At 30.2% G+C, this 12,651-nt stretch overlaps 1 protein-coding gene across 4 annotated transcripts in view; it reads right to left on the bottom strand.

The window, feature by feature from the left end:
- KCNT2 (potassium sodium-activated channel subfamily T member 2) overlaps positions 1-12,651 on the bottom strand; it is a 390,920-nt gene that overhangs the window by 25,223 nt on the left and 353,046 nt on the right. For all 4 annotated transcript variants that reach the window (XM_008974047.5, XM_003820605.5, XM_003820604.5 and 1 more), the window contains one exon: positions 7,183-7,483. In XM_008974047.5, coding sequence (XP_008972295.3) covers positions 7,183-7,483 — 301 coding nt within the window. The remainder of the gene's footprint in view (positions 1-7,182; positions 7,484-12,651) is intronic.

The raw sequence follows: 12,651 nt of genomic DNA, 5'->3' as shown, positions 1-12,651 counted from the left end.
GTTGGTGGGAACGTAAATTAGTACAACCACTATGAGGAGAACAGTTGAGAGCTTCCTCAAAAAACTAAAAACATAACTACCATATGATCCAGCATTCTCACTGCTAGGTATATACCCAAAAGAAAGGATATCTGCACTCCCATGTTTATTGCAGCTGTATTCACAATAGCCAAGATATGGAAGCAACCTAAGTTTCATCAAGAGATGGATGGATAAAGAAAATATGATACATATATACAATGGAGTAAAGACGCCTTTCTACTTTTTTTGATTTGCAGTTTCTAAGAAGAAGTCTGTTGTCATTTTACATTTAATCCTCATTCATAAAGTGTTTTTTTCCTCTAGCCCTTCCAAAGTGTGTTCAGCAGTGTGTTTTTTGTTTGTTTGCTTGTTTGTTTTTCTGAGCTGAAAAAAGAATGAGATAGTGTAATTTGAAACAATGTGATGGAACTGGAGGTCATTATGTTAGGTGAAATAAGCCAGGAACACAAATAAAAACTTCACATGTTCTCATTTATTTGTGGGAGCTAAACATTAAGACAACTGGACTCATGGAGACAGAGAGTAAAATGATGGTTACCAGAGGCTGGGAATGGTAGTGGGGATGGGAGAAAGGGGATAGTTATTGGGTACAAAAATATAATTAGATAGAATAAGACCTAGTATTTGATAGCAAAACATGGTGACTACAGTCAATAATAATTTATTGTGCATTTAAAAATAACTAAAAGAGTTTAAGTGGATTGGTTATAACACAAAGAAATAATATATGCTTGAGATGATAGAAACCTTATTAACCCTGACGTGATTATTATGCATTATTTGCCTTTATCAAAAGACCTCATGTACCACGTAAATATATACACCCAGTATGTGCTCACAAAAATTAAAAAATTTAAAAATATATTTTTCCTTTTAACCAGTTTTGTTTTTAAGTGGGTTTCTTTTATACAACATATATGGCGTTTTGCTTTCTTTAATGCCACCTGATGATCTCTGCATTTCAACTGAACTGTGTAGTCTCTTTATATTTAAAATAATTGTTAATATATTAGGGTTTAGATGTTTCGTTTTGCTAGTTGTGTTTTCTTATTGTTTTATTATCTCTTCCTTCTTTGAAGTAAGTTTTTAAAAAAATTTTTCTTTTAAGCATTCCATTTTGTTTGCACTATTGGCTATTAGTTATATCATTTTGGTTTAGTTATTTTGTAGTTCCTTTAGGTCATAGGTTGGCAAACTTTTGTTCTGTAAAGAGCCAGATAGTAAATATTTTAGGCTTTGCAGACCATATGATAACTGTTGCATCTACTAAATTCTTACATTGTAGATGTAAGAGGACATGCACAACACATAAACAAGAAAGGATGGTTGCTTTACTTAGCAAAACTAGTGTGCTATTATTTCTCACGCTATAGAGTTTACAATATACAGCTTTAAGTTATTACTCTCTACTCTGAAATAATATAATACCATTTCACATGTAGTAGAACAACCTTACTACATTATATGTCAGTTTTTCCTTTCCTGTTATTTGAGTTATTATAGCCAGACATTTTTGCTTCCATATGTACTAAAAACCACACGATGTTATAAACTTGCTTTCAACAGTAAATTATCTTTTAACAAAGTAAAAACATAGCTTTCATGTTTACCTATATATTTACTATTTGGTCTAGATCCATAATTCCACCTGGCATCATTTTTCTTCTGTTTTTGGAAAGCCTTTTATCATTTTTTTGTAGTATAAACAAATTCAGCATTTGTTTGTCTAAAAATATTATTTGCCTTCATTTTAGAAAGATATCTATATTATATATAATGTTATAGGTGGACTATTTTTTTTTACTACTCTCAAGATGCCTTTCTATTTTTTTGTTTTGTAAAGTTTCTAACAAGAAGTCTGTTTACATTTTACCTATATTCCTCATTCATAAAGTGGTTTTTTCCCCTAGCCCTTCTGAAACATTTTCAGCAGTTTTGTATATTGTTTCTTGGCATTACTTATTAATATGTATTTATTAGTATTTATATTTTTAAATATTTATATTGCTTGGGTTTCAATGAGGTTCTTAAATTTTAGGTAGAGTTCTCATCGAATCTGAAAAAATTTTGGCCATTGTTTCTTCAAATATCCATTCTCTTCTCTCCTTTTGGAGTCCAGTTACATGCATGTTACATTAGTTGATATTGTCCCACTGGTAACTAACATTCTATGTGTTCTTCGAAGTTTTATTTTCCCTCCTTCTCTCTATACTGTATTTCGGATAGTCTATTGCTATGGCTTTATGTACATTGATATTTTTTTCTGTGGTAGGTATTCTGATGCCACCCCCATCCAGTATTTAACTTGGAATACTGCATTATGCATTTTTAGAATGTTCAATTTGGTCTCTTCTATCTTCAGTTTATTTCCTTATCATGTTCTTGTTTTCCTCTGCCACCTTGAACATATAGAATATATTATAACTATTTTATGATCTGTGTTTTCTGAATCTGTTTCTGTTGATTTATTTTTATACTGGTTACGGGTCATATTTTCTTATTTTGCATCCTAGTCCTTGATTTATAAAGGAGTTAATTCATCTATTTCCCTTTCCCTGGGGAACAAAGTTATACGCTTCCTTTGTCCAAAGTCTGCACAATATTGTTTCACATTTTTTGTATTATTTCAGTTGAGAACATAAATGATGGTCAAAATCAGAAGTTTCTCCCTGTTGTTTTGCAGCATTTAGAAAGCTCTTTCTTTATTCTTTTGTTAACTATTTATACTCAACCACTCAACCCATAATAAACTGTTAAAAGTAAAAAGTTCACTCAACCAACTAACTTATTTCCATAACAAAAAAATTTTATTTGATTCAAATTGGCCTCTTTTTTCCTACACATGTGCCAAAACACAGCACTTGAATTTCCAGTTGTAAAGATTAAATATATGTATAAGTGCAATTAAGTATGGTGAGAAATTATGCAAAATATTGGTGTCATTGAAAAATTAATGAAGGATATGATACAACTCTATAAAGTAAAACTTTATATTTTAATTTAAGTAGATAGGAACAATTTATTGCTCAAATATTTTCATTTACTACCTATCATTAACTCATCAATTACCCTTTTGGAATGCTTTATTGATTTATCTATTAAGAAAAAAGATTAGTTTGTTTACTCCTAATAAAGTTCTATGAACAGAATGAGATTACATAAATCAAACCCCATGTATTCATTCTTGTGTTTTTGAGGGCCAACCCTGAGAGTTCTGGAAATATAGAAGTATACAGAATATAATTAATTTTCTGGGGAAAATACACACACACTCATTTATATTAGGAAAAGCTAAATGATATATCTCAAAAAACAATAAAAATCCAGTGCCAATTCCTTCTGAAATAGTAAATTGTTAGTGAAGTCATTAGCGTGATCTCAAATACTTGTATTATTCCTTCCAATTATTAAAAGTTGCAAAAAATTATAAAAGAAATAACTAGCCATAGTTCCTTTTCCCCAGTTGGTAATACGTTTTAGGATAAATCTGTGAAGAAATCTGTACTAGAGAAAAATATTTGATTTATTCGTTAAAAAATACGAAAACTTATGAGCTGAAAACAGAAGATGATGGTCTTATTATTACTACTACCACCATCACCACTACTATTACTACTGCTGTTAAATCTATCATAGTTTGAGTAACAATAACAATTCTTTCTTGTTAAGTTTGCTTATTTCTTTTGCATAAGAAAGACAATGACTAAGAACTAAGTCACCATGTTAGCTATAAAAGAGTTCTTGCTTACTCTATTCATTATTTTAGGCAAATTATAATTTACTTGACAAAAAAATAAGAATTTCTCTTGGGTATAATAAAGGACAAGCCTAGACACTGTTAGTTATCTTGTTTTATTTAAAAGGATTTCTTTTTATTCTTCCCTTGGCTTTTCATCTTTTACTAACAGTATGAAATTTATAACAATACACGTCCAAATCAGCTAGTACCTATTATCAGCAGTCACATCAGGAAGATTTACTTGCCAATATATACTACTAAAAATACCATTTTATGGGCTAATCATAAAATCCATCAATAGATAAAAAAGAGCAATGTTCGTGAGCATGAGAGTCAGTCTAAACAGATTATTGAGGAATAATGCTAGCTATTAACAGAAAAAAAATTATTCACATTTGCAATGGAATTTATAGATTAAAAAATCTTTTCACTTGCATTCTATTATTTGACAATTATAACTAACACATCATACCCCTGGGGAATACTTTATTATCTTCATTCGATGGTGGACAATAAGTTCAGAGAGATGTGACTTGCCAAAGAACACACGGTTTGTCCAACTTGGAGGTGAATATATTTTAAAAATTATATTGAAGAAAGTTACAAAAAATTAATTAAAAGCAAGCAGAATTTGTAGATTGTCACTTTAGCTGTTTCCTCAAAGCATATGGGTCCTCATATTTCACCTCCCAATCCCTTGGAGCTAGATGTATTTGAGAACTAAATTTTTCAGATTTAGAAAATATTACTGAGCATATAACGCATAATGTGTAGCATCCACAGTAGGGTTTGAAGGAGCAGAGAAATTAACGGTTCTGCAGTAAAACATATATGTTCACAATAAATAGGATAAGTAAAGGATACTAATCATTTCAGGTAGTTTGGATCAGTTTCCATATCCAAACACATTTTAGTGCCAAACTTACTTAAAACCTTGGTTTCAGAAATTATGGATTTTGGAATTACAAGTGATATATTGTGTACTTGTATTCTAATGCAGAATCTTTTGGCAGTAGGTATATGTATATCTCAGATAATAAATGCATGAGAATTTGTATGACTTTTGATTATTTCAGCCTAACCTGTACATCAGAAAATATTAACAATTTTAATAGTGCTATACATTTGCAGATAAGGTCAGAGTTTCAGTTCCTCCTGCATGTTAATCACTCTGGGCAAGGCATTTAATGTCTCATAACTTTGTTTTAATCTCTCAAAAGGCAAATAAAATGTGTCTCCACTATTTCATAGTTGAGTTTTCACATAGTATTATATACGCATAAACACAAGTATAAAAATCTTGCCCTTCCTTTTGGAACTTATCTCCATATTTTTCCTCAACAACTGCCAATTATTCCATGATCATAAAGCAATAATTTCTAGAGTCAAGCATCAGATTTTCAAAATTTACTGAAGTCAAGTTTATAAACCTGGTACCACTGAGCCATTTTTAAAGCCTGGTATATCCTTTTACTCCCCCCAAAAAAGCTAACAGTTCTGCGAAATTTTAAACCCTGAAATCAATCATGAAAAAATTAAGCCAAACAAAAATGACATCCTTGTAAGCTGTGGTCCATGACAGCATTTTCCATAAATTATAATTTCACATTATTTAATTTTGGTTTAACAAAGGTAATCTGAAAAAACTTAATCCAGCAGTTACAACAGTGTTGACTGCTCTATGATGTTAGTGACAACTTGTATTTTAAAGTGTTTGCTAATTCTTTGAAAAAAAATTAGTAATTTGGTGACTTAAATTTTTAAATATTTTCAACATTTCCTTATGAGTTTTTTGTGTTATTTGAGATATAATTATTTTTCTTTAGACAATATAAAAATAAGATTCCTAATACATCACTTGTAAAGCACCATTTTCCTCAAGTTTGACAGTTTCACAGGTGATTATCATGGAAATATATATATATATATATATCCTTTGATGTGTTATATATATAAAAAACAGTGTTAGTGTCAGAAGCATTTGAACCAAAGCAATTCCATCTTGAATAGGGGCTGGGCAAAATAAGGCTGAGACCCGCTGGGCTGCATTCTCAGTTATAATCCTTTTAAGAATATAATCACCTTCCATGTCAATTAATTGGCAGATAGCTATTAGTGGATTTCTAAAATGACGATCTTACTTTTTCTTTTAATTTGCTTCTTAATGTAAGATATTAAATGTGATTATATTAAAATTATTTGTCACAGATGAATCTGGACTACATTTAAGTAAGTATCATATAATTATGAACTTCAACTATATATGGAGTCCTGACTACAACACATTTTAACTGTATGTCTTTGAGCAAAGTCTTTAACTTCTGAAAGTCAAAATTCTGAAAGGTAAAATGAGATACCTATCAAATCAGGGTTATAAAGAGTAGTGAGAATATACACATAAAGCACCTAGCATAGTTCCTGGAGTAGCACACATAGCACGCTATGCATAGAGTAGTGCTAACTTAATATGTGGGTTTTTTCCTTATTCAAAGAAGCAGAGGCAACTTCTCTTAAACTCTAATTCAAAGACTAAAATTTCTTCCTAAGAACATTGCCTCATGTTGAGATTTCAATACTAAATAAGGGAAAAGGGTAAATATGGAATACCTTCTATTTGATTCTTAACTTGCATGATACTAACCCTATCTGAGTTCCTGGTTTACCATGTTACATATTTATATACGTAAAATAAAACACCTTGTTTATCATTTGGTTTTCCTTTGACTGGACTAAATATCTTTTTAAAGTAAAATTCATACACTGATAAATGATATATTTTAAATGTATCATTGCATTATTTAAGCTTTGCATTATTTATTTAAGCTGTGTCTATAGTGTCTATATGGCAATTATGGATCATATATAGGAACTGAACAATTATTGAGACAGATCGGCACTATATGAGATACAGCAGTATTTGAGCTTCAAAATTAAAGTTTTTGAAGATTTTGTTTCTAAACCACATAAACTAAACAAATTTTATAAGAACATTTTGGTTTACCTGTGGCCAATACAATCAGTTACTTGTCAATGCCTCAAATTCATTTTATCTCAGGCACTAGAATAAGATGATAATTAGAAGGCTACCTGACTTAGGTTCTTTACTTCTAACATGAAAACACAGGGTCTGGCTCAGAGTTTTTGTGAAAATTAAAATTAAGATAATTCATGTAATGGGTTTAGCACAGTACCTAGCAGACTCAGCAAACGCCGAAAATTTTTAGCATTTTATCTTATCATCATCATTTAAATTTTCTGTAGGAGATTAGATGTATCACTAGTTTCTACTAATTGACCTGTGAAGCAAAAATTCAATTCTTTATTAAATTAGAACCAACTATATTACTACTAATGGCAAGAAATCACGAGTCCATATATACAGTAGTTTTTAAAGAGCATACCATATCCCACTGTAGAAAGACCCAAGTGTTTCATTCTATTTTTCACAAGTTCAGCAAGCTCTTGTCTTTCTGACCTCCTGTAGAGGTTCAGTCGCTGCTGGGTTATTTTTTCAGCTGTTTTACCAGAGTGTTTTGGGCCTTTTCTGCTCAGTCTTCGGGCCCACTGCATGCTTTTTCTCCGCAGCAAGGGATGGTCCGACTGGTCACTGGATGTTGAGTTGCGGTGGTTGCTGCGGTGGTGCCCTTGTTCTTTGGAGTCTTTGGTGTCTTCCCACTCTTCTACGCTGATAGATATTTGAGACTTTAAAGGAAATAGATATTGATAATTAGATACTTTAGAAATAAATATGGCTTGAAGTTGAAATAATATTTTATTTGCTAATATATTGTTATAGTTATATTTCTACTCAGGAGAGTTTTCACAGAAAGAGCAAAATCAGTCTTTGATTCTAATTTTCCATTACTAAAAATATTAAAATGTATGTTTCCTTGAACTTACATATAAATCAGGCAAAATAAATACCTGTATCCTCTGGTACAAATTTTTATGAAAGTATTCAATTTTTAGGCATAAACTTTACTTAGCATACATAGTTATTTACGATATTACTAGCATACAGTTGTTTGAAACATACAAAACCAGACATTTTACAACTTTATCCAAATAAAATCCATGTAATGGACTTTTCTAAACCTATTACAAGTATTTCACGCTCAATTTAAATAATTAAGATAACTATCTTAGATTTGGAATTAATGTTGTTTTTAAATTATTGCTCTTTCTAAAGACAGCACTGGCATGAACGTTATAATATGTGAATTTTTTAAATTCTCTCATATGCTCCAGAAGAAAACAAAACTCACTTTTTAACTCATGCATTTATTATTAACCATATAAAGTGCTTTTCTGACTAAAATATTAAAACATATTTCAGGAAGTATTCTAAGTATTCTGAGTGAAAATATGTTGTAAATATTAATGTTTCACAAATATACTATAGAATCACAACTCAGACTTAAAACAGGCTGTTCTCCATAGGAGGGAAAAACAATGAACAAACTCACAAAGTCTATTATGACTTACTCTTTTATGACTAAATCTGATTTTTAAAGTAAGATGCTCTCCTTTGATTTTAAGCCTTTAATAAGCAATACTTACTGTTTCAAAATTGTTGCTTTTCATACTAGGAAGTCATATGAAATGCAACACTGATCAAAGAAGAAAGTCTTACTTTCTAAAAACATGCACATGCAAATGAACAATTTCCTGAATACTATTGTACTTAAGAGCAGCATTCATGAATCTGTGAACTGTGTTTCCCTTCTACGGATGGAAGCTTGAACTTCAGTTATAACATGCATGTGTTGCTGGCTTTTAAAGTAATAGAATTTAAATTACCAATTTAAGTAACGTCAGGAAGTAGATCCAATAAAATCCTTTAAAAGTGAATATAAATTATACAGACTCAGTCAATGCTTTATATACAATTCCCAGTGGCAAGCTATGAAATTCTCTCACACTTAATTTCATCCAAAAATTCAAATACTAATCCACATCTGTTTCAAAACAGTACTATATCAGAGGGATATCCAAAAAATCTTCATCTCTTCATTATAAAATAATTGAGATTAAATGATTTTAGAAACCATATTTTATCTACCAGAACTTAATTTCTAAGCATTAGAAGTTTTTAATACCATGGTTTAACAATAATGAACATTTTTATAAAATTTTAACTCTATTCTCACCTACTTGATAATGTACTAAAAATTCACTTCTGTGGAAGTAAAACACATAAACTCTTAAGTAATACGTACCACCAACAATAATATCAATATGTATTTAGTAATATAGTTGTACTTTGTAGCAACAATGAAAATATGATATTTCAGTCATATTTAGAGACTTGCTTGCAGAGTTTAATCATAATCTTAAATTTATTTGAAGTGATCTTTTTGTTCCTCTTTTTAGTCATAAGTCCCTATGAGTGATAGTTTGATTTCCTACAAATATGTGGAAATAATAATCTTGCCAAATCAAACATTAAAGATACTATGTTCATCTAATATCACTTATAATCCAAGTCACAAAGCCATAAATTAATAAAAAATTTTAAATGGGAGCATAGGGATTCACTTCTTTTCCAAGTAGGAGATGAAACACTGATTTTGTGAATGCTTTTCTTAGCCATGTGTATCGGCATCAGGTAAAGTATACGTCTACAAGATGAACTGAAACCTATGTATACATTAGTTAAGCAATATTTAATAGCCTATTCAGCATTATTTTGAATTCCCCCAAGAGAAACTGTCATAGTTTGTACATAAAAATCTGTAAGAATCTCATCTTTTTTTCAATAATTCCATAAAATAAGTAACATTTCTTTACTAACCTCACTTTAACTACAGTAAAAAGAAATGAGAAGAATTTGAGGGTTAATTTTAGGAAATCCAAACCCAAAACACATCAATTGCTCTTTACATGTTTGGAATTTGCATTCTTTTCTCTTTCTTCCAACGGGACATAATAAAAAGTACATTAAGTTTATATGTATAATATACACAAATTTGAGTTCTGTTTTGAATGTTTCCTAACTCTTTCTCCACAATAAAACTGCATAGCCCCTATAAAAAAGTGAGGATAATAACAGCCATCTTCTATTTGACAGAAATGTGAAAATTCATATCACATTAATATATAAAGAAAACATCTGTCAACTGTAAACTTTCACATATAACAATAATATCATTAATATATCCTTGTAAAGTTATCCACAATATCAATAACACTAGCAACAAACGTTTATTACTCTATTTGTTGGATATTGAATGTGTGTGTGTTTGTGTGTTTTAATAGGAGGTCCATTTATAAATATACTTTCCTGATGTCATTTCTTCTTCTAGTTGTAACTCTCTTGTGTTTTAAACATGCCATCATAATCTAGTGGAAATAGTATAGCGCTGGATACACAACAGTGCCTTTATAGTAGGACCTTCTCCTGAACTCAGAGTCACAATGATAGAGTGGTTAAAAGCAAGGTTTTAGCATCAGACCTGAGTTTAAATAACAGTTCTACCACTTACCAGTTTGTCTTCTTGGTTATGTAATCTAAGCTCTTTAAGTTTATTTCCATTTCCCTCTCTAAAAAATTGTCATTCTATTATTACATTACTACTTTGCCTATCAAATTTTTCTGAAGACATAAAAGAGATAATGCATGAAAAGGCATAGTAAGATGTCTGTCTTAGAAAACACCCAATAAATATTCATATTTTATGGCTTATGACCTTGTATAAAAGGACAGTAAAAGGAAGAAAATAATACGAAATCATTATGATGGGTATGTAAAAAGTGAAAAATGGGGATGAAAAAGAGAGGGAATCATTCATATTTTTGGTGCACTTTTCTCTATCACTAGACCTCTGAATAAATCAAGATGCTAAAAACATATTCTTGGCTGTAAAGATTTCTTGGTTAAAGTTTAGTAAATTTAAACAAAAACAAATTTTAAAGTGAAAGTGAATATTTTTCATTCTGCACAGTTTCTATGAATTGTTTTGTACTTTTCCATGGAATAACTACAGAACTCTGACTTTTCTATTGTCAGGCACATAATATAATCATTAACTTGAAAAATCAAAATTTAATACTAATGTTTGTGAGAATGATGAAAATACATTTGCATATGTAAATGAAATGCTTCTGGTAATATATACAGTTCAATAAAGAAGTGAAAAATTGATGACTACTCCAACAATATCCATACAAATTTAAAATATTATCATTTTCTAAAAGTTATATTACTTCCTAAATATTTATCATACTTAATATGATTTTTAAGGCTAAAAGTATTTCTTCACATGAATAATAATTAAAAACATAAAAAATAAGAAAATGTTTCTTATGCCTAAAACAGCTGATTATATTATAGTTTTCAGGAAAGTAGAAAGTGTCAGATACACTAAATACATCACTCTTTTCCCTACTCTTCACACACACATCAAAGTGACTCAATTCAACCTCTTCTTGATTTTTTACTGAACAATTATTCATGTCATAGGTTATTGAGCAATCTATAAACAATGTAGTATTTTAAATAAATCAATTCACTTAGTAGTTTGAAAATGAGTGTTTGTAATCTGGACTCATGACTCCCTTAAGGATAGTTTTACAGACTTCATAATACTCTAAACTGTGCTGTTTAATTTATGATTGAAGTCAGAATTGTTGTTAAAGAAGAAAAGAAAATGAAATCACTAAAATGTGCTAGTTTAACATTTTCTCAAAGAATCCTTATCTGATATTTTCCATTAAGTAAATGTTAAATTATAAGAATACTTGAGGGATCATCTAAATTTAAATATATAAGCACCAAGGCTAGTGACTCTGAGTTCACTGAAAGCTTATTTTTATTTTAAAAAAAATCTAAAGAAAGATGTTTCACCAGTTTCCAAAGCTCAATTTAATATGTACACGTGGTCTGTGATCTATGCAGAGAAAGAAAATAGCTAGTTACACTGTATATTGATGCATTTCCAAATTAATTTTGGAATCAAAAAGACAATTAGAGAATAAACAATCTTATAGTCTAAAAAATGTTGAATTTGGAATCAAATAAATAAGCTGTGTTTTCAACCACCTCAGGAAAATATTTTATGACCTTAAGCAAATCACTGAGATTCTTAGAAAATAATCTAATTTTAGACAGGAAAATACCCTGTCTTCATGACAAGAAAACACAAAATTTATAAGAACCTAGTATTTAAACTCTAAAGCAAATTTAAAGCCAAATATTTACTGAAGAAATTCATGTTCAAATAATATTTTTAAAGCCAATAATTTGATGGAATGACAAAAATTATTTTAATCTTTGATTTCCTTTTTCATACATAAAAATAAGTTATTTCATCTGTGTGGTCTCTTTCAGTTCCACCTATATATAATCCTTTTTTTAAAAATTTTACTTTAAGCTCTGGGGTACGTGTGCAGAACGTGCAGGTTTGTTACATAGGTATATGTATGCCATGATGGTTTTGAAAATGTGGCAGATATATACCATGGAATACTATGCAGCCATAAAAAGGATGAGTTTATGTCCTTTGCAGGGACATGGATGAAGCTGGAAACCATCATTCTCAGCAAACTAACGTAAGAACCGAAAACCAAACACTGCATATTCTCACTCATAATCGGGAGTTAAACAATGAGAACACATGGACACAGGGAGGGGAACATCACACACTGGGGCCTGTCATGGGGTGGGGGGCTAGGGGAGGGATAGCATTAGGAGAAATATCTAATGTAGATTACTGGTTGATGGGTGCAGCAAACCACCGATATATAATTCTATGAATATAAAATATACTCGGAGTAGGTAGAACCTCTATTACCTCAGCATTCCAATTCTATAACTTCAAAAGGCAAAATTTATGTATATGTCCAAGTGAAAAAAAATATCAAATTATCTA

This window comes from Pan paniscus, chromosome 1, assembly GCF_029289425.2.
Source record: "Pan paniscus chromosome 1, NHGRI_mPanPan1-v2.0_pri, whole genome shotgun sequence".
NCBI lineage: Eukaryota > Metazoa > Chordata > Mammalia > Primates > Hominidae > Pan > Pan paniscus.
The sequence above is the reverse complement of the archived record's forward strand: the minus strand, read 5'-3'. Positions and strand labels throughout refer to the sequence as shown.